The 27,364-nt window shown below is 43.2% G+C and overlaps 1 protein-coding gene across 1 annotated transcript; it reads left to right on the top strand.

Moving 5' to 3' along the window:
• The first annotated feature begins 24,599 nt into the window (after positions 1-24,599).
• On the top strand, positions 24,600-26,772 carry LOC108930319 (sialic acid-binding Ig-like lectin 6). Its single transcript, XM_018745516.2, has 3 exons — positions 24,600-25,476; positions 25,740-26,021; positions 26,378-26,772. Exons 1-3 carry the CDS (start codon positions 25,068-25,070, stop codon positions 26,752-26,754), a joined length of 1,068 nt encoding a protein of 355 aa, XP_018601032.2. The 5' UTR covers positions 24,600-25,067; the 3' UTR covers positions 26,755-26,772.
• Positions 26,773-27,364: the final 592 nt, after the last annotated feature.

Below are 27,364 nucleotides of genomic sequence, written 5' to 3'. Positions count from 1 at the left end.
TATGGGCTTCCATCAGTCCACAGTTAGGCAGACAGTTTACAAATTGAATGAGTGGATGCCATACCAAGATCAGTGCTTTGCTAAAGACCACCTGGGTGTTCTATTACAGCACTAACAGAAGAATGTTCTGTGGACAGATGAGACAAGAGCTGAAGATTCGGGTAAATATACACAGCTATGTTTGGAAAAACTGAACTGCATATCAACATCAAAACCTCATCCCGGCTATGAAGCATGGTGGATGGATTATATTGATGTGGGGCTGTATTGCTGCCCCAGGGTCTGAACACATTGCAGTTATTGAGGGATCATTGAATTCCAAGTTAAATCGAGAAATTGCAGCCGGAAAGTCAGGGTACCTATCAGTGGTGTAAAACTCAGAAGAAGGTGGGTCATGGTACATGACACACAGCTGCAGCTCCTTAAGAATAAACTTAAATATGCTTAAAATCATTTTAGGTAGCTTAGTATACCAACCTAAAATTGCAAGTCACAAATAGGGTCAGCCAACTCATGGCTAATATTACCTAGCACACTGTGGTCTTTTATCTGTTTTTATTTATTCAGTTAGTCAAATTTACAATTTCACTCGCAAAGCCGCAAATGTTAACAAAAGTGAATGAGCGTCTAAATAAAAGTAACTTCAGTACTTGCGTTGCTTTTTGACCTGATACCTTATTTTTACTCAAATAAATTTTTCACCAGATTACTTATACTTGAGTATTTTTTTTTTTTCCAAAATTAAAACTACATTTGAGTACTGTGTCTGGATGCTCTGCTCACTTCCGGTTCTAGGGAGCCAGTTCAAGACAACATTTCTACAAAAGGAACTCAAGTACTGGAGTAAATGTAAAGCATTGAAGTTTGTGAGTTAAACATTGCAAAAAACACCTTAAAAGTGCAAACATTTCCAGTTGTAGCCTACCTTCAGATGCAGTTTGTTCTAGTACTACATAAAGCTATTTCTAAAGCTACTGAAGAGTATGGAATACAGTTGTGGTATGAAAGTTTGATTCTAAAGCTTTGTTATGCTTATATGCTTATGTATTACCATGTCTAACTAGTGAAATGGCCTATGCAAGAAAGCGCCACATTCCAGGCAGCAGTCTGTGTCAGCCTGTTCCCATAACATATCGGGAGGAATACAGATTTACGTAGTTCCCATGAGACTGCGTAATGAGAACGATAACACCGGCGATGGCTAGGAATGTTTTCATCAAAGGACGAGAGATTGGGGGGCACCTTGACCTGTCTGGGATGATGAAACATAACATGTATCTCATCATGCTTGTGAATAACCGCCCTAGACTATGTATAAATATCTGCTTGCTTACTTGCTAAGTGTGTGACTCTCTCTCGGAGGCTCACCCGTGTGCATGAATAAATGAACTTTTTTTTGCAATCTGACTGTCTTGCTGAACTAAGTCTTTTCTTTCTACCACACAGTTTTGTATGAAGTGAACTGCAAAATGAATAACTAAGACACATTGTTTGGGTTTTGAGTGAGTCACAGTTCTGAGGCAACTGTAATATACAGCATTAGTGAGTACGGCTTGTTCTTTGACCACCCAGTGTCTAGTGCCTTTGCTTCCTCATCAGTAAAAACAAACGTACATACCAGGAACATCTTACAAGCCAGAGTCAGTGTCATTCTTTCTGTCTACTACGAAGGGTCAGACATAGGTACACTCAGTGTTTATGAGAAAGAAGCAATTCAATTTTTTTAAATTTAATTTTTTATTTCTATTATATTACAACACAATGAACAAATCTGATAAAAAGAGATTTGACAAAGGCAGAGTCAACAGTTGAACTCAGTAGCATAAAACAATGTACCATTATTGAAAACTATCATTTTATATTCAGATTTAAAACTTGAAGAGAAAAAAGGTAAAGACATTGATAAATAAAAGACTAGCTGAAGAATATGTATATGTTTAGAAAACATTTCATGCATTAAGTTTTTTGGTTTTATATTTCCGTTTTAACCTTTAAATAAAATTGTCACTTTTTCTGTGTGCTACAGCTCTATTTGTTTGAACTCATGCTTTATTTTTATTTTCATGATTTTAATTAAAATTTTCCCACATTTACTTTGCCATGTGAATCTGTGATTTGAGGCTTGTTAACTGTACAAATTAGATATCGTTCCTGGATTGCTAAATGTAATGTGTGCTATCCTTGCCAAGCCTTCGTCTGCCCGTCAATCAGCGACACCAGCGGCCAATCGGGGGAACACCAGATAAAAGCAGACCCGGAAGCTCTTCCTTGTGGAACCTCTGCAAAGAGCAACTGCTGTGCTCTGTGGCTGACTTGCGGCCCTGGGTTTTCCTGATCTTTTGCCTGGCTTTTCTGACGACGATTCTTATTATTCCCTTTGGACCCCGTTTGCTGATTGCCTGACCCCTTGGTTCAATAAAACGAAAACGAGCACTGCTCTTGAGTTCGTTGCTCTGTTCCGCCCGGCGGCAATGACAATCCTGAATTGCTGTAATTTGTTGTTATTCATTAACATACTAGATTGTGTTTTACATGACTAATATTCTTTTTTACATTTTCATTCATTTTTCTTTTAATTTTTTTTTCACCTTCTGCTCACAAAATATCATATAACACTTGTTTCCTCTGAGTTATAAAAGGTATGTTGAGGACTTAGAAATTAAACATGTATGAGCCAAGAGCTTATTTTACCTGTTAATAATTTTTAGCATTACCATAGTGACATTTTTGATGGTTAGTGAAATAATTATTGGAAATTATTTGTGAGGCAACATCCAAAATCAGCAATTTTTTACATAAAACCTGAACAATATGTACATCGTAAAATAAATTACTTCTTATTTTAAGCTAGTATCACATCACCATGAGAGTCATAAGGTGTATATATTGGATAAAAATGTCTTATGTTATTTTGCCTTTAATCCAACAATGGCCAGCATCAGATATGACAAAAGTAGTTGGCAAAATAACACAATAGTATCTGACTATAGAGAAGGACTATTTTCTGTACAATCAGAAGCACTAACACTTCTTTTTTATGGTTTCCATTAAAATATGTTGCTTTGCTGCATATTTCAAAATTTTTTGCTGTATATTAGACAAGTTCCTGGCATTTCTGGCTTACATTACTTAAGAACATTGTCTTTGGAGAAACATCCATCCATCCATCCATCCATCTTCCTCCGCTTTTATCCGGGGCCGGGTCGCGGGGGCAGCAGTCCGAGCAGAGTACTCCAGACCTCCCTCTCCCCGCACACCTCCTCCAGTTCCTCTGGGGGAACCCCAAGGCGTTCCCAGGCCAGCCGGGAGACATAGTCTCTCCAACGTGTCCTGGGTCTGCCCCGAGGCCTCCTCCCAGTGGGACAAGCCCGGAGCACCTCCCCAGGGAGGCGTCCAGGAGGCATCCGGAACAGATGCCCGAGCCACCTCAACTGGCTCCTCTCGATGCGGAGGAGCAGCGGCTCTACTCCGAGCTCCTCCCGGGTGACTAAGCTCCTCACCCTATCCCTAAGGGTGCGCCCAGCCACTCTGCGGAGGAAACTCATTTCTGCCGCTTGTATCCGCGATCTCATTCTTTCGGTCATGATCCAGAGTTCATGACCATAGGTGAGGGTAGGAACGTAGATCGACCGGTAAATTGAGAGCTTTGCCTTACGACTCAGCTCCCTCTTCACCACAACAGACCGGTACAATGACCGCATTACTGCAGACGCCGCACCGATCCGTCTGTCGACCTGCCGCTCCATTTTTCCCTCACTCGTGAACAAGACCCCAAGATACTTAAACTCCTCCACTTGAGGGAGCAACTCCCCCCTAACCCGGAGGGAGCAATCCACCTTTTTCCGACTGAGAACCATGGCCTCGGATTTGGAGGTGCTGATTCTCATCCCCGCCGCTTCGCACTCGGCTGCAAACCTCCCCAGTGCACGCTGCAAGTCTTGACTTGATGAAGCCAACAGGACCACATCGTCCGCAAAAAGCAGAGACGAGATCTCGCGGCCACCAAAACAGACACCCTCCGTTCCCTGACTGCGCCTAGAAATTCTGTCCATAAAGATAATGAACAGAATCGGTGACAAAGGGCAGCCCTGGCGGAGTCCAACATGCACCGGGAACAGGTCTGACTTACTGCCGGCAATGCGAACCAAGCTCCTGCTCCGGTCATACAGGGAACGAACAGCCCGTAGCAACGAGCCCTGAACCCCATAATCCCGAAGCACCCCCCACAGGATGCCACGAGGGACACGGTCGAATGCCTTCTCCAGGTCCACAAAACACATATGGACTGGTTGGGCAAACTCCCACGAACCCTCCAACACCCTAGTGAGGGTATAGAGCTGGTCCAGTGTTCCACGGCCAGGGCGAAAACCGCATTGCTCCTCCTGAATCCGAGGTTCGACTATCGGTCGGATTCTCCTTTCCAGTACCCTGGCATAGACTTTCCCAGGGAGGCTAAGGAGTGTGATCCCCCTGTAGTTGGAACACAATCTCCGGTCCCCCTTCTTAAAAAGAGGGACCACCACCCCGGTCTGCCAGTCCAGAGGCACCGTTCCCGAACTCCACGCGATGCTGCAGAGGCGTGTCAGCCAAGACAGCCCCACAACATCCAGAGACTTGAGAAACTCGGGGCGGATCTCATCCACCCCCGGAGCCTTGCCACCGAGGAGTTTTTTGACTACCTCAGCAACTTCAGCCAGGGTAATGGACAAGTCCCCCTCCGAGTCCCCAGCCTCAGCTTCCTCTACGGAAGGCGTGTCGGAGGGATTGAGGAGATCCTCAAAGTACTCCTTCCACCGCCCGAGAACATCCTCAGCTGAGGTCAGCAGCGCACCACTTCCACTGTAAACAGTGTTCGTGGAACACCGCTTCCCCCCTCTGAGTCGCCGGACGGTTTGCCAGAATCTCTTTGAGGCCGACCGAAAGTCTTCCTCCATGGCCTCACCGAACTCCTCCCAAGCCCGAGTTTTTGCCGCGGCGACTGCCAGAGCCGCGCTCCGTTTGGCCCGTCGGTACCCGTCAGCTGCTTCAGGAGTCCCATGAGCCAGCCAGGCCCGATAGAACTCCTTCTTCAGCTTGACGGCATCCCTTACTTCCGGTGTCCACCACCGTGTTCGGGGATTGCCGCCGCGACAGGCACCGGAGACCTTATGGCCGCAGCTCCGAACAGCCGCACCGACAATGGAGGAGCGGAACATAGTCCATTCAGACTCAATGTCCCCCACCTCCCTCGGGACCTGGTTGAAGCTCTGTCGGAGGTGGGAGTTGAAGACCTCTCTGACAGGGGCCTCCGCCAAACGTTCCCAACAGACCCTCACTATGCGTTTGGGCCTGCCAGGTCTGTCCAGCTTTTTCCCCCGCCATCGAATCCAACTCACCACCAGGTGGTGATCAGTTGACAGCTCAGCCCCTCTCTTCACCCGAGTGTCCAAGACATATGGCCGAAGGTCAGAAGAAACGACTACAAAGTCGATCATCGACCTCCGACCTAGGGTGTCCTGGTGCCAAGTGCACTGGTGGACACCCTTATGCATGAACATGGTGTTCGTTATGGATAAACCGCGACTAGCACAGAAATCCAATAACAACTCACCGCTCGGGTTCAGATCAGGGAGGCCGTTCCTCCCAATCACGCCCCTCCAGGTATCACTGTCGCTGCCCACGTGGGCGTTAAAGTCCCCCAGTAGAACGACAGAGTCCCCAGTGGGAGCGCTTTCCAGCACGCCCCCCAGGGACTCTAAAAAGGCCGGGTACTCTACACTGCCGCTAGGCGCATAAGCACAAACGACAGTGAGAGACCGTTCCCTGACCCGAAGGCGTAGGGAGATGACCCTCTCATTCACCGGGGTAGACTCCAACACATGGCGGCTGAACTGGGGGGCTATTAATAAGCCCACACCAGCCCGCCGCCTCTCACCTTGGGCAACGCCAGAATAGTGGAGAGTCCACCCTCGATCGAGTAGAGTGGTTCCAGAACCCAAGCTGTGAGTGGAAGTGAGCCCGACTATATCTAGACGGTATCTCTCAACTTCCCGCACCAGCTCAGGCTCCTTCCCCGCCAGTGAGGTGACATTCCAAGTCCCAAAAACCAGAGTTGGCGCCCGAGGTTTGGGTCGGCCGGGCACTCGGCCCCGACCACCGCCCAAATCACAACGCACCGGCCCCTTATGGTTTCTCCGGCAGGTGGTGAGCCCACCGAAGAGCGGCTCCACGTTGTGGCTTCGGGCTGAGCCCGGCCAGGCCCCGTGGGCATAGACCTGGCCACCAGGCGCTCGCATGCGAGCCCCCCCCCCCAGGCCTGGCTCCAGGGTGGGGCCCCGGTGACCCCATACCGGGCGGGGTAAACGGACGCCTTGATTTTTTTGTCATAAGGGGTTTGGAGAAACATAAAACTATATTTAAGATGATAATTTTTTATCACTACTTTGTGGGTGCAATACTTTTGGACCCTCTGTGAACATTTTTTATTTTGCATTTTCCTGCTTGCTAGAGGCTGAGCTCCTTGCTGTCAGTTCTCTTGAACTAACCTAAGTGTAGCTCCCTGTCTGGAGTATTAAGTTTGTCACTACTCTTGCACAACTACTCTTCTGCTGTGTCTCTATGCTGGCTTCCTGTTGCTGCTAGAATCCAGTTAGAAACAAATCAACACCCTTTTCCTGACCACCTGCTCACTACATGGCTCTAATGCACATTTTGCTCATTTTCCTGCCTTGCCTTTGTCTATAAACTCCTTGTGAGCTTTATGTGCTACTTTCATCACAAAAGTTAAAAAATTAATGTAATCAGTGTTTTAAGTATTTATGTTTCACTTTCAGTGTCACCCAAAGGCTTAAAATATGGATGTGTTCTCAAGATCGATGTTGCATGCCACGCCCACGCTGCTGGTGCAGCGAGCTACACCTGGAACCTGGTCAGGACAGAAGCATAAAAGGTGGCGGCAGGACCAAGACTGACGTGGAACCTTGTTTGTCTTGTGCCTCATTAGCATCCTACAACTCACCATTCTGGTTACCCTTGTTCCTTGCTCTTTGCCTCGTGTTTTCCTTGCTCCCCGAAACCTCCTAACCCGATTGGATTCTTGTGTTCCTTGACCTTTTGCCTGAATCTCGACTCCGCCTCCTGGATCTCCCTCAGTACGACGATTGCACCTCGGCTAACTGTGCCTGTCTGTGACAACGATTATTGGATCTCCCTTAATAAACATCCTGTTTGCTCTGCACTTGGGTTCGTCCTCTCATTCCGGAAACGGAACATGGCACTGTATTTGTTCTCTGTCCAAGGTAATTGTACAACAGACTCCAAACCTTGTGTTATTAGCCAATCTCTTCTAGTTCTCTCATAAAAGTTTCAGTAGATTTTATCAGGATTAATTCCATCCACCTCTTGTTTCAACAGCTCTCTGCTGTCCTTTGTCCTGTGCTGAATGGGGGGCAAAAGTCATTAAGAACATACAGGCTCTGTCCACTTATTGTGTAGTGATACGCTGCAGCTTTAAATACCCTGGTGACCAAAAGTCCCATTCACAACTCAGGGGAATATGGTATGGTGAGAAGACAGGAGACAAATTCATTTATCATGAAGATAAAACAAAAATAGTGGAGAACTTTGAAGATCGCACAAGGATGGCGGGAAATCTGGGCTCAAAAAAACTGCACTTTAGAAATCATTGAATTTAAAAACCATGATGCCGGTTCTTTTTGCTTCAAGATTGAAATTCCTGGTGGAGAAAAATTTTCTTATAAGGATAATTGTGCTCAGGTCTCTTTTACTGGTATGTTTACTTTTATATAACAATTTTCCCATATTAAGAGAAGTGTATGTTTTATTGGCTTATGAATCACAAAGGTGATCTGTATCATGTCATCTTTAAAACCTCTGGATTCTCATTCACACAGATAAACCTGAAGAGCCAAAACTTCTTTATCATGAAAAAGCCTATGAGGGGAGCTCCTATGCCATCACCTGCTCTGTCATTCACACTTGCCCTTTTCACATGCCGGAGCTCATCTGGAGTTGGGGGTGGTAAAGAAAAGGTTACCACCCATAACAGAAGCACTGGTGAAGGAAAGTAGGAAGTCCAGTCTCTGCTGATCTTAATTGCAAAAGAACATGACGATGACTCTGATATCACTTGCACTGCAAATTTCTGCGGAGGGGAGAATAGTGAGAGCAAAATGAATGTGCATGTCAAATGTGAGTTATGCTTTTGCTAATCAGAGAGTGAAGCAGTCAGGACTGGCACATTTATCATATTGTGGCACGCGGTGCTCTGGGTTTGAATGGGGCAAAGAAGGACGCACAAGCAGTGTTCATAATGAATGTTTTTTAGAACACAGGCACACAGGGAAATAATGCTCTCAGTCAGAGGACCCCATTTCCTCAAGGAACTGTGCCTCAAGCCAGCCTTCCCACCTTGCTTAGCACTCTCGGGCTTCCTTCCTTGCCAGTGGCAAACACAGTTACCCCTTTATTTTCTCCAAAAGTGCCCCAGCAGTTGAACACATTATTTACAAGTTTCCAATAATGCAACTACAGACAGCAGACCCGTTTCTCTCTCTTAACGTGCGTTGTTACAATATCAGTAAACATATATAGGATCCACATAGTGACTTGTTGATGCAAGAACTCTCTTGTCTTTGATCCATAGACTTGTTGATGCAAGAACTCTCTTGTCTTTGATCCATAGCAATAGTTGTCTTCCATCCATCCATCCACCCATCCATTTTCTATTCCGCTTGTCCTAATAGGGTCTCAGTGGCAGGAGGGAGAGGAGAGAGTCCCAGACGCCCCTGTCCCCCACAACTTCCTCCAGCTCAGCCTGGGGGATCCCCAGCCGTTCCCAGGCCAACTGTGAGATATAATCCCTTGAGTGGGTCCTGGGCCGATCTCAGGGCCTCATCCCAGTTGGCCGTGCCTGGTATACCTCCAAAAGGGGGTGCTCGGGGGGCATCCTTATCAGATGTCCGAACCATCTCAGCTGGCTCCTCTCAATGTGGAGGAGTAGCGGCTCTACTCCGAGTTCCTCCCGGATGTCCGAACTCCTCACCCTATCACGGAGAGTGAGTCCCAACACCCTGTGAAGAAAACTCATTTCAGCTGTGTGTATCCGTGATCTTATTCTTTCGGTCATTACCCAAAGTTCATGACCATAGGTGAGGGTAGGGATGTAGATCGACCGGTAAATGGAGAGCTTTGCCTTATGCCTGAGCTTCCCCTTCACCACTACAGTCCGGTACAGCAACCGCATTACTGCTGCCGTTGCTCCCACTCTGCGGCCGATCTCGCGCTCCCTTTTCCCCTCACTCGTGAACAAGACCCCAAGATACTTAAACTCCTCCACCTGGGGCAAATTCTCTCCCCTTACCTGGAGGGGGCATGCCATCCTTTTCCGTGAGAAAACCATGGACTCGGACTTTGAGGTGCTGATCCTCATCCCAACCGCTTCACACTTGGCTGCAAACCATTCCAGTGTGTGTTGGAGGCAATCATGTGACGGTGCCAAAAGGACATCATCATCCGCAAAAAACAGAGCTGTCACCTTCCGACTCCCACAAAGAATGCCCTCCTAGCCTCAACTGCGTCTTGATATCCTGTCCATGAAGACCACAAACAGGAGTGGAGACAAGGCACAACCTTGGCGGGGTCCAACTCCCACATTGAACAAACTTGAGTTAATGCCGAGTATGTGGACACAGCTTTCGCTCTGTATGTACAGAGACCGAATGGCCCACAGTAGTGGCCCTGGTATCCCATACTCCCTAAGCACCTCCCACAGAATTTCCCGGGGAACACGGTCATAGGCCTTCTCCAAGTCCAAAAAACACATGTAGACTGGATTAGCGAACTCCCATGCCCCTTCAATTATCTATGAGAGGATAAAAAGCTGGTCCACTGTTCCACGGCAAGGGCGGAATCCGCATTGTTCCTCTTTAATTGTTCCTCTTCTTGAGGTTCAACTATCAGCCGGAGCCTCCTTTCCAGAACCCCGGCATAGACTTTCCCAGGGAGGCTGAAAAGCGTAATACCCCGGTAGTTGGCACACACTCTCCAGTCCCCATTCTTAAAGATAGGGACCACCACCCCAGTCTGCCAATCCAAAGGCACTGTCCCCCGAGGTCCATGCAACATTCCAGAGGTGTGTCAGCCATGACAGCCCTGCAACATCCAGGGCCTTAAGCAGTTCTGGGTTGATCATCCATCCCCAGTGCTTTGCCACCGTGGAGTTTATCAACTACCTCAATGACTTCCACCAGGGAAATGGAGTCTGACAGCCCGAAAGCCTCTGGCCCTGAATCCTGTAAGGGAGGCATATCTCTCGGGTTTAAGAGTTCTTCAAAGTGCTCCTTCCACCTCCCGACAATGTCCTCATGAGAGGTCAGAGTTTCTCCACTCCTGCTGAGCACAGCCTGAGTGAAGCTCCTCCGACCCCTTCTGAGCTGCCGGATGGTTCTCCAGAACCTCTCTGAAGTCGACCAATAGTCATTTCCATGGCCTCTCCAAACTCCTCCCATGCCCTGAATTTTGCTTCTGCAACCGCAGCCGCTGCTGCCTTTTTCGCCTGCCGGTACCTGTCTGCTGAGTCAGAAGTCCCCAGAGGCAACCAGGGCCTAAAGGCCTCCGTTTTCAGCTTGACGACTTCCCTCACCACCGGTGTCCACCAGTGGGTTCTCAGGTTGCCGCCCTGGCTGGCACCAACAAGCTTTTGGCCACAGCTATGCCTGGCTGCTTCCACAACAAAGGTTCTGAACAGGGTCCATTCCGAGTCCATGTCTCCTACCCCCTCTGGGACACGGGAGAAGCTCTCCCGGAGGTGTGAATTAAAATCATTCTGGACAGGGTCCTCCGACAGTCGTTCCCAGCACATCCTCCTTAAACGTCTGGGCCTACAGGGTCTGTCCATCAGTTTTCCCCACCATCTGATCCAACTCACCACCAGATGGTGATCGGTTGACAGCTCAGCACCTCTCTTTACCCGAGTGTCCAGAACATATGGCCTCAAGTCAGATGAAACGACTACCTGTTCACGACTCACTTTGCCCATGATCTCTCAAGCTCATCTATGGTGTAAATGTTCATGCACCATAACTTTATGATCATGCCGAGATAAGCCTTTACATGGCTGCTACTCCTGAACTGTATGTAAATGTTTGTGTACATTTAAAAAAAAATTGTAGGAATGTGATCAGGAATTGTCTGAGTTTTATGCACCTACTCATGCGATGAAAAGTAGAAAGTAAAGTTTACTTAAGAATCACATGCCTGCAGCTATGTCGCTCTTTCTCCTAATTTAATGCACAAATTGTGAGATGCTGAGATGTACATCGCTTTGGAGAAAAGCATCTGCTAAATGAATAAATGTAAATTGTATTTCTCTGAGATGTGTGTCACTTTGGAGAAAAGAGTCTGGTAAATGAATACATGTAAATGTATTCCTTGGCAAACTTTATAGAACTCCGTATTCAAATAGTTTAATCCCAAATCTTCAGCAGGCGTTTACATTATTTCATTTAACGGGTACTTTTGTCTGAAACGATGTAAAATGTGTAGCATTTAGCTGACACCTCTGTGCAAGGTGACTTGCAATAACACTACATGGACTGTCCAATTGTTTGTGTATGTGTCGGTGTGTTTGTGCAGTTTCCGCTTCACATTTTTAAAAAAAAAAAAAAAAAAAAAAAAAAAAAAAAAAAAAAAAAAAAATTTATATATTCTTCCTTTGGCAGAGCCATGATGCACTTTAGTACGAATAAATAAGTGAAACAAAATGGGGGAGTCAGCAGAGAGATTCTGACTAAATGTGTTCACACTAACTGGAGGTGTGTGGTTCTCCCACGACCACAAAGCAGCCTTTGAAGGACGAAATGGGATGTTTTTCAACAGGAAGTTGATACTGCGGGGGTCCAGACAAAACCCACGTAAAACAAAAACCCCTCGGGCAAAACCCCCTCTTTTGAATCACAAAGTTTGTGGGACAACAAGAGTAACAAGAGCAGCACGAAAACTCAACAATTCAATACAACAAATCCATTGGCTAAAGAGCATCAAGCAATTGTGGTTCCCCCCGTTCAGAGGGGTTGTGTGAGGAACAAACTGCTAAGTTACAGCACTTCACGACAACGGCATTTTAGGACAAACGCAGACTGAAAACGTGATATTTCGGAATGGTTAGTAAAACTCAAATACAATACACTGTTTCAGAGGAAAAAAAAAAAAAACCGTCAATAATGTTGAATATATAAAGCTATATTTTTGATACACACAAACAATAGTGTGACGGTATCAACATGAACGCCAACGCACCTTTTTTGAAGACGTGCGCGCGCAGCCTAGACTCGTCCGTTCTGCCCTCCGCAACCATGATTGCGCGGAGCGCGCCACAGGTGGCCACGCGCAAGACCCCAGTCGCGGGCTCCCGCTTCACTGCACTTCCGGCAAACTGCCCTTCGGTACGCGCGCTGCGTCCGCTTTCGTGAGATCTTTGTTTTCCCCTGAAGATCGCGTTCCCACATCTGGAGCTCCATTCACTCCAACGCCTGGTCGCACTTACAGCGGTTCGCTGAGTACAGTCGTTAAAGAAGGGAGGAGTTAAGCGTAGCCGTAGGCCTGGCGCTGTACCAAGACTAGCCCTTGCTTCGAATCCCGTTTACATAGGGAAGTCCCGCTGTGTGCTTCCAAACACCTCCACTTGGGAAAAGTTCCACTGAATTGTATATGAACGTTGAGACCACGTAATCAGTTCACTTCCACGGTGTTTACACGTGTGTCTTGTGTCAATCACAGAGGAGCAATGCACATGTTTGTGATATGCTTTGACCAACAGTTGAGCTTAAGTACGAGTTTGCAGAGACAAGGATTCATTATGTTATTAATCATGTAGCATCCCACCATGATGAAGCTACTAGAAACTGGCTCAGGAGTCAAGAGGGAAAGAAAAAGAAACATGCTCTTTATTGAATGAGTACATGTCATTTGGCAGCAGTCTTAGACACCTCAGACAGTACAAATGGCACAGAACACTGGAGAGTCCCCCCAGGTCACTCCCAGACCCCTTACAGTAAGTAAGTGATCAAGAGGGGAATTCTGGGGAGTTCCGGGGAACTCCCCAGAATTCCCCTCTTGATCACTGAACATAAATAGAACGACAACCAATCAGCACAACACACAAACAACTACATACAGTGCCGTGAAAAAAGTATTTGCCCCCTTCCTGGTTGTTTTTTTTTTTTTTTGCATATTTGTCACAGTTAAATGATTGAGATCAAACAAATTTTAATATTACACAAAGATAACCCGAGTAAATACAAAATGCATTTTTAAATTATGATTTCATTTATTAAGGGAAAAGAGCTGTCCAAACCTACCTGGCCCTATGTGAAAAAGTAATTGCCCCTAAACTTAATAACTGGTTGTGCCACCCTTGGCGGCAACAACTGCAATCAAGCGTTTGCGATAACTGGTAATGAGTCTTTCACATTGCTGTGGAGGAATTTTGGCCCACTCTTCTTTGCAGAATTGTTTTAATTCAGCCACATTGGAGGGTTTTCGAGCATGAACGACCTGTTTAAGGTCATGCCACAGCATCTCAATTGGATTTTAGTCCGGACTTTGACTAGGCCACTCCATAACCTTAATTTTGTTTTTTTTTTTGAGCCATTCAGAAGTGGACTTGCTGGTGTGTTTCGGATCATTTTCCTGCTGCATAACCCAAGTGCGCTTGAGCTTGAGGTCACGAACTGATGACCGGACATTCTCCTTCAGGATTTTCTGGTAGAGCGCAGAATTCATGGTTCCATCAATTATGGCAAGTCGTCCAGGTCCTGAAGCTGCAAAGCAGCTCCAGACCATCACACTACCACCACCATGTTTGACTGTTGGTATATTGTTCTTTTTATGAAATGCTGTGTTAGTTTTATGGCAGATGTAACGGGATGCACACCTTCCAAAAAGTTCAACTTTTGTCTCATTAGTCCACAGAATATTTGCCCAAAAGTCTTGGGGATAATCAAGATGTTTTTTGGCAAATGTGAGATGAGTCTTTGTGTTCTTTTTGGTCAGCAGTGGCTTTCGCCTTGGAACTCTCCCATGGATGCCATTTTTGCCCAGTCTCTTTCTTATTGTTGAATCATGAACACTGACCTTAACTGAGGCAAGTGAGGCCCTTCAGTTCTTTAGATGTTGTTCTGGGTTCTTTTATGAGCTCTTGGATGAGTTGTCGTTGCGCTCTTGGAGTAATTTTGGTAGGTCGGCCACTCCTGGGAAAGTTCACCACTGTTCCAAGTTTTATCCATTTGTGGATAATGGCTCTCACCATGGTTCGCTGGAGTCCCAAAGCCTTAGAAATGGCTTTGTAACCCTTTCCATACTGATACATGTCAATTACTTTGTTTCTAATCTGTTCTTGAATTTCTTTAGATCATGGCATGATGTGTTGCTTTTTGAGATGTACTTCACTTTGTCAGACAGGTTCTGTTTAAGTGATTTCTTGATTCAACAGGTCAGGCAGTAATCAGGCCTGGGTGTGTCAAGTGAAATTTAACTCAGCTTTCCAAAAAATGTGGTTAATCACAGTTCATTCATAATTTAACAAGGGGGCGGGGCAATTACTTTTTCACATGGGGCCAGAGAGGTTTGGACAACTTTTTTCCCTTAATAAATGAAATCATCATTTAAAAACTGCATTTTGTATTTACTTGGGTTATCTTTGTGTAATATTAAAATTTGTTTGATGATTTCAAAGGGGGCATGGTGGCGCAGTGGGTTGAACTGCAGTCCTGCTTTCCAGTGGGTCTGGGATTCGAGTCCCGCTTGGGGTGCTTTGCGACGGACTGGTATCCTGTCCTGGGTGTGTCCCCTCCCCCTCCGGCCTTACGCCCTGTGTTAGCGGGTAGGCTCCGGTTCCCCGCAACCCCGTCTGGGACAAGTGGTTCTGAAAATGTGTGTGTGATGATCTCAATCATTTAACTGTGACAAATATGCAAAAAAATAAAAAATCAGGGAGGGGGCAAATACTTTTTCAAGGCACTGTACATGCATAAACACTAATATCAACTATTTTCACAAAGCTGTTATAACTCCCCTCAACACCATTACAGTATTCAGTAACATACCAGTATGTGAGTGGCAGAGAGAGTGTGTTCCACTGATATAGGGATGAGTGACCCATTGTAAGTGGTGTATTGTAAGTCACCTTGGTGAATAAGGTGTGTGGGCTGACAACATTACACAGAGTTCATTGGAAGTTGCTTTGGAGAAAAGCATCTGCTAAATAAATACATGTAAATAAATGTAAACATGACATGCACTCAACAATGGTACACTTTAAAGACTGTGGACCGTGTTCACTATTTCTCGATTTAGCCACCATGGCCATATCTGTCATTGAAACTGCATGCATACACACACACACACACACACACACATACACATTTTCAGAACTGCTTGTCCCATACGGGGTCACGGGGAACCAGAGCCTACCCGGCAACATGGGGCGTAAGGCCGGAGGGGAGGGGACACACCCAGGACGGGATGCCAGTCTGTCACAAGGCACCCCAAGCAGGACTCGAACCCCAGACCCATTGGAGAGCAGGACCCTGGTCCAACCCACTGCGCCACCGCACCCCGCATGCATTGTTAATTAATTAAATAAAAAAAGGACCTGGAATAGTCATTATATAATGTTCTTTATTGTGCATTATGTATCATATGGGATTATAGACAAAGGTAAAAAATTATGGGCAGGAACATAAGAAATTACCAATAAATAGGCACCTGGTGCCACCAGTCATCTAATCGACGACTCCATAAAAGGAAGGGACTTTGAGAGCCTGAAAGAAAAGGAATATGAATAATAGTGTTGTGAGTTACAGTTTGAGGATTTATTGATTGTTGTTTTATGTTCCAGTTGTTCCCCTTTCTAGGAGTTTTTTTAGTAAGTGAAGACAGATCAGTTTAGTTATTCTTACTGAAATTTTGGATTGCTCATGTTAATCTACAAATAGGGAAGATGTGAATAAAATCTATTTGACTATTTTGTGTTTGCTTGAAGTAGTGTTATGCAATATAATGTTTAAAACTTAGGATAATATTCCATCCATCCATCCATCCATCCATCTATCCATCCATCCAGTTTCAATAGCAGCTTGTCCTGAGCAGGGCCATAGTGAGCCAGAGCCAGAGTCACAGGATATTAGGCTGGGTTAGTATAGAACGTGAACAGGATTCCAGTCCATCACAGGCTACCCAGACATGCACACATTTACACATTATGGGGAATTTAGCATCATGTCACAGGCAATTAGTGCCATTTCACCTAAAATGCATGTCTTATTTTTGGGAGGAAACCTGCACAAACTCCACACTTACTGAGCTGGAATTAAACATATTCCCTTACTGCCCAGGCGCTGTGCAGGGGTAGGGCTACCAGGTGTACCACTATACCACCTACATCCTTACAATTTTGCGCTTTAAATTCAACACTTGAGTTCACCACATTTATCCATCTCCGTGATTTGGCAATGTGCATATGATCTTGCTAGTGAATGCATGTTTTTTTTTCCCCATTCAGTCATTTTCTGTCATGGTAACTTCTCATAGTTATGTCTATTTTATTTATCTTAGTTCAATATTTAATGGTGTGCGTAAAAGGTAGCAGAGAAGGAGAAAATGTCTGCTTCTTATGTTTATAATGAACAAAAAGTTTTTTGTGAGGAAAATCTCCTTGACAAAATGTTCCCTTATCTGTTTTGTTCCCCTTGTCATTGTCATAAGTCATTTTGCTCCTTTCATAGGACACAGCAATTATTTTGGTCACATTGCTCTCTTAAATGCACATACAGTTCCCATATAATGCCCGTCATCAGACTCTGTGTTTCTTATGTTTATTTAGCTGTGTTGACACACGTGCAGAGAAATGTTGAGAATATGTGTACATTCTTCAGTGACCACTTTCCATGTATTTTTTGTAGTATGTGGTATTTTCCAGGGGGCACAGTGGTGCAGCGAGTAGCATTGCTGCCTCACAGTGCCTAGGGCTGTTTGAGCATGGATTTGAATCCAGCTCAGCCTATGTAGAGTTTGCATGTTGTCCCCTTTTTTTCTTGTTTCCCTCTATGTGCTCTGATTTCCGCCCATTACATATTCATTTTACTCTGAAAACAGGTGGGAAAAAAGTTGATATAGTAACATCACCTTTGCTGTAATACCATTTTAGCTACTGGCAGCATTTTTTTAAAGACTAACTCAGTCATAGTGCAATGCAGTTGCTCTACAGCTTTCAGACTGCAGGCAAGCTGGTGTGAGGAGTAAAAACATCAAAAGTGCAGATTTTCAAAAAAGACCTTTAAAAAGCAGACTTTATGAGATTGCTGTGGGTCAGATGTGGCCATATAGCCCAAGGCCGAGGCCAAGAATGGCAGATACTCATCTTTGTAAAGTACTCTCTGTTTCTAGCAGTCACAAAAGCAGTCAGGAAGTTTAAAAGAAAAAAAAAAAGTAGAACAAAGAAACACTGCTATACTGTAAGGACACTGGTGTGACTCACCAGTGGGGTGGAGTTGCCAGAGGCAAGAAGTTTTCACAAGAAAGATTTTATTTACAAAGCACAAATTGAACGAGACGAGGCACAGCAAAACAGACAACGAGAACCCCTCCTGGCTTCTCCATGCATCTCTGCCCAAGTCTCCCTGAAATTCTTTGGCCAGTTGCCTTAGTTAGCAGCCAGTTAACAGTTAACAGTCAGCAGCTGGTCTTCAGTATCATGCGCTGGTATGAGTGAGCATCTGTCCATCAAGTTCCACCTTGCCTCATGCAGTATCTCTCACTATGTCACAGTTGTTTAGTTCACAAACACCATGCTTACCTCTGATAGCTGCTGTGTCTCCAAAAACACATCTGCTGTAGTGTGTACTTTTAGTAACTGTTTTTCAATTCATAAAATAGCAACAGAACACACAGTCAAAGCTCTTCTTCTAGATGAGATCCATGCAGTTTAAAATGTAAGTTGTCAAGGTACAGGATAAAACAGAAGCTTTTTTCAAAACACCACAAGATATATAGTAAATGAGATAAAAAAAGATAATAAAAGAGACTTTAAAAAGACACAACTTTCCTCCATTTGAGTACATTTGTTCCATCAGAGAACAGCTCTGTTGGTTGCTTCTTCAGCTTATGTTGAAGTTTAAACACCACATCTATCCATTGGAAAGGTGGTTATTGTTAATGGATGAATTGAAATATAACATTTTAAACAAGATATGAATAGTTTTTGATTTAAGGAAATCTTAAAAAATAAGATGTTGGTGTTACTTTTTTAAAAAAAATTAATTTTAGTATACATTTTTAATTCCTGTGATAGACTGGCATACTTTCCAGGGTGTGTCTCCCTCAACCTTGCATCCAGTTATTATTTTTTTTTTAAATCCAACACAGATTTTTTTTGTGTAAAGCATAGTGTAATACATGCAAAGGCTCTGGTGATGTCTAAAATGTTTTATGGGCTTATACTTGTATGCAACTGAACCTGTTGTTAGTACTTTTAGACAAAAGTGTTTGCAACAGAAGTAAGTGTAATCTGTTATTTTAAGGTCTTCCGCATGACTTTCTGTACTTCCTGTACCATGTCTCTCCTACTTTTTTTGCAAACATCAGGTTTGCCTACTAGTGTTAGTAAACAATACACTTCTGTTTAAAATACAGCAGCTACAGAATATTAATGCAATGGTTATTACTTGGTATTAGTAAAGCAGTAAACAGGAAGGTTATACATAGCATTTTTGTTGAATGTTTATTTTTGCTGTACATATATCTTTTAGTTTTAATCTTGAAGAAGGAGCTAAAACTAAGAGGTGTGCATCTAAGCACTGACACTACAATGCATGTCTTAAAAAAGTCTGTAATTCAGTAAGAAGGAAGTGTTTATTAGTTGCAGCAATGAAAAGATTGTATTACTTCCCAAACAGCATTTAAGAGTGCATAAATCTGTAGAATCTGCAGAATCTGCAGGTTTATGAATGTATGCAAGCAATAGTATTGGATTAGGCATTAAGAACAGAAGGACTGTGTCAGAGATAACACCATCATTGCAGGCAATGCCAGTAAAACTCATACGACGTTTCAAGGTAATGTCACATTTTACAGAATGAAGTGACAAAAGAAAAAAGCTAGAAAGTTTTTGACATAGAGTGACGTGTTGAAACCACGCCAGTGTTAACTATATGTGTTTTTGGTGGGGGAAATTAACTGCAAAACAAATATATGCATGTGTTGTGTTGTTTATATTTTAAGCTAAATGAACCTGCAAGATTAAGGGAGTAACAGGGTGTGAGGCAGTATGGGGTGAATTTTTTATTATTATTATTATTATTTTTATTTTTTATAGCGCGCTCTTCTCACGCAGTGACACAGAGCGCTTTAACACAGGCATACAGCAAGAAAAATTGATACAAACAAAGAAGACAGTCAGCTAATGGCTACCATAATGAAGAACTTATTATAGAGCTATAAGTATACCTACTGGCCACCGGGGAAAGGAACAAAAACTCCCAACTGAAGGTTGAGGGAGAAAAAAACCTCTGGGGATCCACGGGCCAGTGGTTGCCCACCCCTCCTGGGCATTCTAGAAAATAACAATTTGTAAGCCAGTGTTTAACAAGTAATTATAATGTTGGTAAATGGCATCTTGGATCCCCAGCTCAGCATGGAACGTCTCGATCGTCACAGCAGATGGACATCATCCTCTGTCAGCATGGGATTCGTCTGTCACCACTGGCCAGCCTCCTCAGGTCTTATGTAGCAAGGTAGTGCTCAACGAGAAGATAGGACAGACTTAGTAATTTGTTACTTAAGTAAATTTAAAATGCATTTTTGTAAAGGTGATAAAATAAATAACCAAGGCAGGTTGAATTGCATTACAAGGTGGAATGCCTGAGTGAACATATAAGTCTTAAGTCGGGATCTGAAAACAGAAACAGACGGGGCATTTCTGACAGTAACTGGTAGACTATTCCACAGTTTAGGTGCTCTATAACTAAAGACGTGACCTCCTACTGAGGTCTTATTGATCACAGGTACTTTAAGGTAACCTGCATCTAATGAACAGAGATATTGTCCTGGGATATAAAGATTAATGATCTCACAAAGGTAAGCCGGAGCAATGCCATGTATTGCCTTATAGGTCAAACGTAGGATTTTATAAACAACTCTATAAGAGACCGGGAGCCAATGCAAGGATTTAAGTACCGGTGTACTATGGTCATACTTCCTAGTTCTAGTAACAATTCTCACAGCAGCATTTTGTACCAACTGTAGCCTGGATACAGTCTGGTATGGACAACCCGACAATAAAGCATTACAGTAATCCAGCCTGCTGGAAACACAAGCATGAACCAGTTTCTCAATTTATGTAGTGCTTTGATTTAAAACACGAAAAACAAATAAAGAAAACCAAAAAACATAAGGGAACACAAAACAATAGCTTTCAGCAAAACTACATCAACATCAGTCCAAGTTACACAGGTTCACTTCTCCTCTACTTTCCACTGGCAGCCAAAAAGCCATGAGGTGCGTGATGCTGTCCTCCTGCATGCTACAAATATATTAGGTCTTTTGAGAATTGATTTTGCAAGTCCAGTGTTTGTTGTTAATATGTAATGTTTTATTTCAACAAATTTATGCTAAAATAGCTACATATTGCCATTTCTCAATGGTTTAACTGAAATAGTACCAGTCATAGGGGTACATGAGAGGTTGGGACACATGTCCCAGGTGCACAGTTTCTGGAAGTGTTCCAGTCCCTATTCCTGACGTAAACCAGGCAATGATTTTTATGTTTGTTTTGCATACATCTTGTGATGCATCTGCACACATAGTCAGGTAACCTGGGGTCACTGGATGTTTTGGGGCTTTCAGCATCACACATCCTAGACCAGGCACACCAGTCAGAGTTGACCAGATCCCAGCTTGCATCCAGGTAGTGCTACTTTGAACCCCTGGCTTATCTCTCCAGATCCACAGCCAACTAGGTTGTATATATTGCTGAATTAGTTTATACAGTCTATCAGTTTAATGCACCTGTTATTTACTTAGCATTCTCATTTTTTTTACTGGGTCTTTGAATATTTTGAGAAATTGTGTAGACTTCTTTATTAAAACAACCTAGTATACATTCGTATTCTGAAAGTCATCCATAACATCTGCACAAAAGGAAGTATAGCATGGTTAGCGGTTAGTAGTTAGTAACCACCCCTTTTAGTCAGGCTGTTGCAGTTGAAACCTCAGTAACAGGATGTGCATTTTAACACTTGAACATGATAAATTATAAAACAGGCTGAATACACTTTAAAGAAATACAACAGTGTTCAGGAAACTTTCCGTAAGTAATGCCTTCTATGTATCTCAGAATATTTTTTTCTTGAATAAAAATGTGCCACTTTTAAAATGATTCAAAATTCATTATTTTAAAGGGTACTAATAATTTCGGAGGACATTGTTATGTTACTTTCATTCATCAGATGTGTGGGAACAGAAGATTATAGGAAATTGGCATGGGAATCAACTTGATTAATATTATTTTGTTTTTACCAGGTAAATTTTGCAACTGCAGTAAACAATGGAACATTTGTTTCTGATCATTCTGGGTAATGACATTTGTTTTATCTTCATTGCAATAAAAGTGTTTGTAGTCAAATGTATTTGACATTTTTGGGTAAAATAGTTCTGTCAGGGTTGAATTCAAACGATAGTAAAGAAAATAAGACAAAGTACTTGCAGGTTATAAAACTGAATCATATTGAATTATTTCCTTACACAGATGGTCTCTGCCCAGTCACACCCCAATATGTGTTAGAGATACTGTATTTCGCTCCTTATGCTAATGTGTCTCCAATCCTATGAAAAACCAAGCATAAGGCAAGAAGGGGTAGACTGGGAGTTTTATTTTGAAATAAAACTGCCATAATAGCAACTTAAGAAAAAAAAGAACTTTAATCTTCAACAGCAACAACACTTAGCTGATGAGTTTCACAGTCTATTTAGTATTTATGTACCTCAGGATGCCTTGGTTGCACCTGTACCTCATCTCCTACTCAGGCATCACCAGTAATTCAGAGAGTAGGCATGGTCTTAGCTCTTGCTTGACTCAGGGTAAATATTATATTTGCATTTTGGCTATGGTTTTTCATTTGTATGCTTCTGATGTATTTTTTGCACTATAAGTGGATAAATGCCTCATTACCTGCCAGAATCCATATCTGTTTGGACTGGTGACTCTAAAATGCCCATAGTGCATGTGTGATTGCCCTGTGAATGGCATCCCATCCAGGTTGTAAATTGCTTCAGGTCTTATGCTTCTGAGATAGGCTTCAGGCCACTCTGAAGCTGCATTGGAGAAGTGGTTGTTGATAATATCTGTAGTAGCGGGTCTTTAAAAACTGATTAACTACACTACAAGGCACCTCCAGCAAAAGCTATGAAAAGCTGAACAGTTCTTCATGCTTTTCAGCTGTTTGTCAACAGTAATGGTGTTTTCTATTATGGGGAAATAATCTGGGTTTGCTATCACATTATGAAGACATAGACAGAAATGGAGAATCCTACTACAACACTTTTTTCGTGATCAGGTGCAGACTTCTCAATGAGGTGACTCTTCAGTCACAGTAACAGCATGCACAAGCATAGACTGGACCAGTGAGGACCCTAGGGCATGCAGGAGTTGCTCCTCAGAGCCTGTGGGCATGAATAAGTCTTGGCAGAGAACTGTCTCCACAAGCTTCTTGTTTTAGATCATCCTGATGGGGTTATGTAGATCAAGTGTGTGGGGAATGCTGTTAGAATTCTGGACAGAGGCATGTCTAGTGGGCTCCTGAGGTACTGTCACTATGAGTCCTTATAAATCTTTGGTTCATATTAGTGTCACAAAGTGGGAACCATCTGTAACTGCTTCTAATATAATCCATGTATATAACGTACCCTCACTGGCCGCTTTCTTAGGTAAACTTGCCTGTTTACACAGGCTTGCTGCCGAGAGCATTTACTGCTGTGCTCAACATTACGGACAATCTGTGCGAGGGAATTGATTCTGAACAAAGCATGATAGTGCCAGATTCACTATTTACATCATCTTAGAAATGGCTACTCTTGGGATTTTTGTAGTCTACACTGTCAAGAAATTGAAGATAATGGTGAATTAAAAAAATCTTACTGGCAGTCTTGTGGCAAAAAAGAAAATCTTGTTGCTTAGAAATGTCAGAGTAGAATGGCAATGAACTTGGAAACAAGAAGGCTTCAAGTAACTAAGGAAATTACAGCTAACTGGGATATGCACGTCTTAGTCATCAAAACATGTTAAACCTTGAAGCACATGGGTTACAGCTGCAGAATACGATTCCTGGTTACACTCATGTCAGCTCAGAACATGATGAGTTTCCAGTGGACATGCAATCACCTTAACTGAAGAATCAAAAATGTTACTTGGTGCATTGAATCTTGTTTCTGTGACAAAATGGTGACAGCAGGATCAAAACTGGTGTAAGGATCATATATCCATGGATTCATCCTGCCTATTGTCAGTGGTGCAAAATGGTGGTGCTGTACAAAATATTTTGTTGACAGACATCAGTTGCCATGGTGCCATTTGTGCATTTTAACAACACACACACACACACACACTTTCTGAACCGCTTGTCCCATACGGTGTTGCGGGGAACCAGAGCCTAACCCGGCAACTCAGGGCGTAACGCTGGAGGGGGAGGGGACACAGCCAGGACAGGACGCCAGTCTGTCGCAAGGCACCCCAAGCGGGACTCGAAACCCAGACCCACCAGAGAGCAGGACCCAGTCCAACCCACTGCGCCACCGCGCCCCCCTATTTTAACAACACAGCACACATAAATATTATTGCTACAAAGGTGAATGCTTAAATGAGTGCAATATATATTTTTTCAAAATAACACGTGACAGAAAAATTGTTCCGCAAGCATGACAGTACTTTATTCAAATGACCTTTACAATTCCCATATCTGGGATAACGTGACAAGGGAATATCTAGCATGAATGTGCCATCAAAAATCTGTAGTAGTGCGTAATACTGCCTGGTACTAGCCTATTGTACCTAATAAAGTGGCCAGTAAGTGTATGGTATATTGGTTCAACCTGAACATGATTAAGAACCAAAAACCGTAGGCTTTCGGGGTTAGAGTCAACTGACTGGAGGTTTTGTTCTTCTGGACCGAACCAGCCAGAATTGCCTACCTCCCATACATAAAAGGCACCACCAACAAAATAAGTAAACTACTCATAAAGCATGGCATCAAAACCACTTTCACCACCAGTTCCACTACAAGCAGACTACTCGGCACAGTTAAAGATAACCTGCCATTGAAGACCAGCGAATACCCTGCAGCTATGGAAAAACATACATCGGGCAGACAGGTCAACTTATCTCTACACGTCTCCAAGAACACATAAGAGCCATGAGGAACAATAACATCGACTCAGCAGTGGCCGAACATTCACTGCAGACCGGGCATGAGATCTGCTTTGAGGAGACTACAGTGCTCGCACCTGCTCCCGGGTACAGGAGCCGCATAGTGAGGGGGGCAGTTGAGATAGAGAAGCACCCCGACAGTTTCAATCGGGAAGAGGGCTTCAGACTTTCAAGTGCCTGGACACCACTCATCTCACATCTTCGCGCCAGTCTGACAACAACCCGACCGCCTCTCATTAAAACTCGGTTCAGCGAGCCTCCCTGTAATATGAAGGAAACAGCGCAAAGGGAAAACACAGCGGGCGCACCACCTATTAGGACAACCCACTATGACCTCCGACCCCATTGCCGTCCATAAATACACCCACCCTCGTCAAACATGCCATTTCACATTTAACTCCCACAAGATATGGTCACACCCTGATGATGCTTCCAGCAAGAGAAGCGAAACGTTGGAACCAATGTCCCATACGAGGTTTAATCCAGAAGAACAAAACCTCCAGTCACGTGATTAAGAACATCTGATCATAAAACTGTAAAGAGAAATGAAACTCCACAGTGTGTGTCTATATTTATTTTTATACATACACACATGTTTTTTTTCTTTTTTTTTTGTCTAGTGGTGAATACATTGCAAACCAGCAGTACAGATTGGACGGCAGACTACCCTTCATCAATATCAACAATCCAAGATGTTTGCGTGGTTATACCATGTACTTATAAGTATCCTGACACCAAACCCAACACCGAGAAAACATGGACGGGTTACTGGTATATCAACGAAAACGACAAACAAGCTGTTTATGATGAAAAAATTGCAAATGTCCTTTCAAATTTCAAAAATCGTACTCGTTTAGTTGGAAATCTTAGCCAAGGAAATTGTTCCCTGATGATCAATGATGTGAAAAAAGCTGACCATCAGAAAATGTACTTCAGGATCCAAATTAAAAATCTTGATAATTATTCCTTTCTTAAAAAAACTGTGTCAATTACTGTCCAAGGTAAACTGCTTAAAAATTTCTAATATCTAATATCTAAAATTTTTGCCAAAATCAGACTACTGACATAATGTCCAGTCACACTGATATCTAATGTCATTTTTTTTGTTGTAATAAAATACTTAAATCTTTAAATGCTTTTTAAGTTCTGATAATTGTGCAGAATAGCAGAATATATTTTTCTTTCCTAACTTTGAAGAGTTTTGTTTTACATTTGCAGCACTTTTAATGCATGTCTGTGTAACTTTTTCCCCCTCTCGATTTAGATGCTCCTTTACTTACTTTGACTAACAATGTAATGGCAGGAACTGTGTCTGCTTCCTGCTCTGTACCTTACAATTGCCCCCCTGACCATCTGAAATTTGTATGGAACCGCAATGGAACAGTCATTGATACCTACGAAGGGACTCCTGGCCAAAGGAACCTGACATCTCACCTTAGTTTCAGCCCCACACTTAGTGAGCCCAAGACTCCTGTCACCTGCACAGTGATATCAAGTAGTGGAAAGAAGATAGCAGAGGCTTCGCAGGAGGTCACAAAAGCATTAGGTGAATTTAATAATGCTTACAATGAACCTGTGAATAGAATACTGTGGGGTCAGAGTCACATTAGTCAGTACATCTAATGTCTGTAACGTATTTGCAAACTAGTCAATAAAAATAAGAAATGCTGCTGAAATAAATGTTTTGAAAATTATACAGGAACTTTAAAATCTCCGGTTTCCCCTTTTCATGGTGTAGATGGATCCCCTCTGTGTGGGACCTTTATAGGGAAAACTATTGCTCTTCCGGCTAGTCTGATTGTGTGCCGCTTCAGAAAAGTACCTTTTCATGTTTTTTATAAATAAGTTACATTTGCAATGATGAATTGTTTATCGATTAATTTCTTCTCTTCTTTTATTCAGTTAGGGCTATAGAGGTACCAAAGACAATGAGCGCACTGGGAGGTTCCTGTCTGGTGATACCATGTAAATTTCTGTGTCCAGACCTTTCAAATCCAATCAACACTTCAGCAGGCTTTTGGCTCGCCTCTTCCACCACTGACTTTGTGTACCATACTGACTCCTCCAAAGTCGCAGAACAATACAAAGGCCGTACACAGCTTATCGGAGATCTAAAGAAGGGAAACTGCTCCTTGAAGATAGACCATTTGCAGTATAATGATAATGGTCCATTTTACTTCAGAATTGAAATGACAAATTACAACTTCAGTTTTATTGAGTACAAAGTATCCATTGCTATATTAGGTAAGAGATATACTGTGAATATGAATATAGTTTGAAGATAATACAGAGCATGTTTTGTGTTAAGATTAAATCCATATGAAGGGTTATTTGTTCTTTAAAAAAATGCTTCTTCTTGTATCACAAGTTCCAGAAAACCCTTCTCTTCGAGTGAGCAAGGTGGTCCGGGTGGGTGAGAATGTGTCTGCTTTGTGCTCTGTGAACCACTCCTGCATCTCACACATTCTGCCTCTGACCTGGAACCACAAGGGATCAGTCACTAAACACGTAGAGCTGCTGAGTACTGGACAATGGAATGTGACGTCAGTCCTCAAATTTATTCCAACAATCTCTGACAACACAAAGAATCTTATTTGTACAGCGGAATACAATCTGCAGAATAAGAGTCAAAGCTCAAGTACTCTCGACGTGCGCTGTAAGTCGCAAGTTTGTTTTATACACTCATATAAAACTATATAATAATTTTGGAACGGGAGGAAGTTCAGTATTTTTATCAGGGGTCCGGTGTTCTTTTCAATCTAAGGCTTTAACTCAAGTTCATTCTGAAAGGATTAACTCATTTTAACCAACCTCATTTATTAATCTGCATATGTTATCCATTTCTTTTAGATCCTCCACAAATAAAATCAACCTCAGCCTGTACCACAT

This window comes from Scleropages formosus, chromosome 18 (assembly GCF_900964775.1).
Source record: "Scleropages formosus chromosome 18, fSclFor1.1, whole genome shotgun sequence".
In the NCBI taxonomy this organism is placed as follows: Eukaryota; Metazoa; Chordata; class Actinopteri; order Osteoglossiformes; family Osteoglossidae; genus Scleropages; species Scleropages formosus.
This window is presented reverse-complemented; position numbering and strand designations above follow the sequence as displayed.

Bases quoted from the DNA above. Each gene is read 5' to 3' on its own strand.
- LOC108930319 (XM_018745516.2), top strand. From the start codon at position 25,068: ATGTTTTTTTTCTTTTTTTTTTGTCTAGTGGTGAATACATTGCAAACC. The intron at 25,477-25,739 runs GTAAACTGCTTA...CTCTCGATTTAG, and splicing joins TGTGTCAATTACTGTCCAAG to ATGCTCCTTTACTTACTTTG. The intron at 26,022-26,377 runs GTGAATTTAATA...TCTTTTATTCAG, and splicing joins GGAGGTCACAAAAGCATTAG to TTAGGGCTATAGAGGTACCA.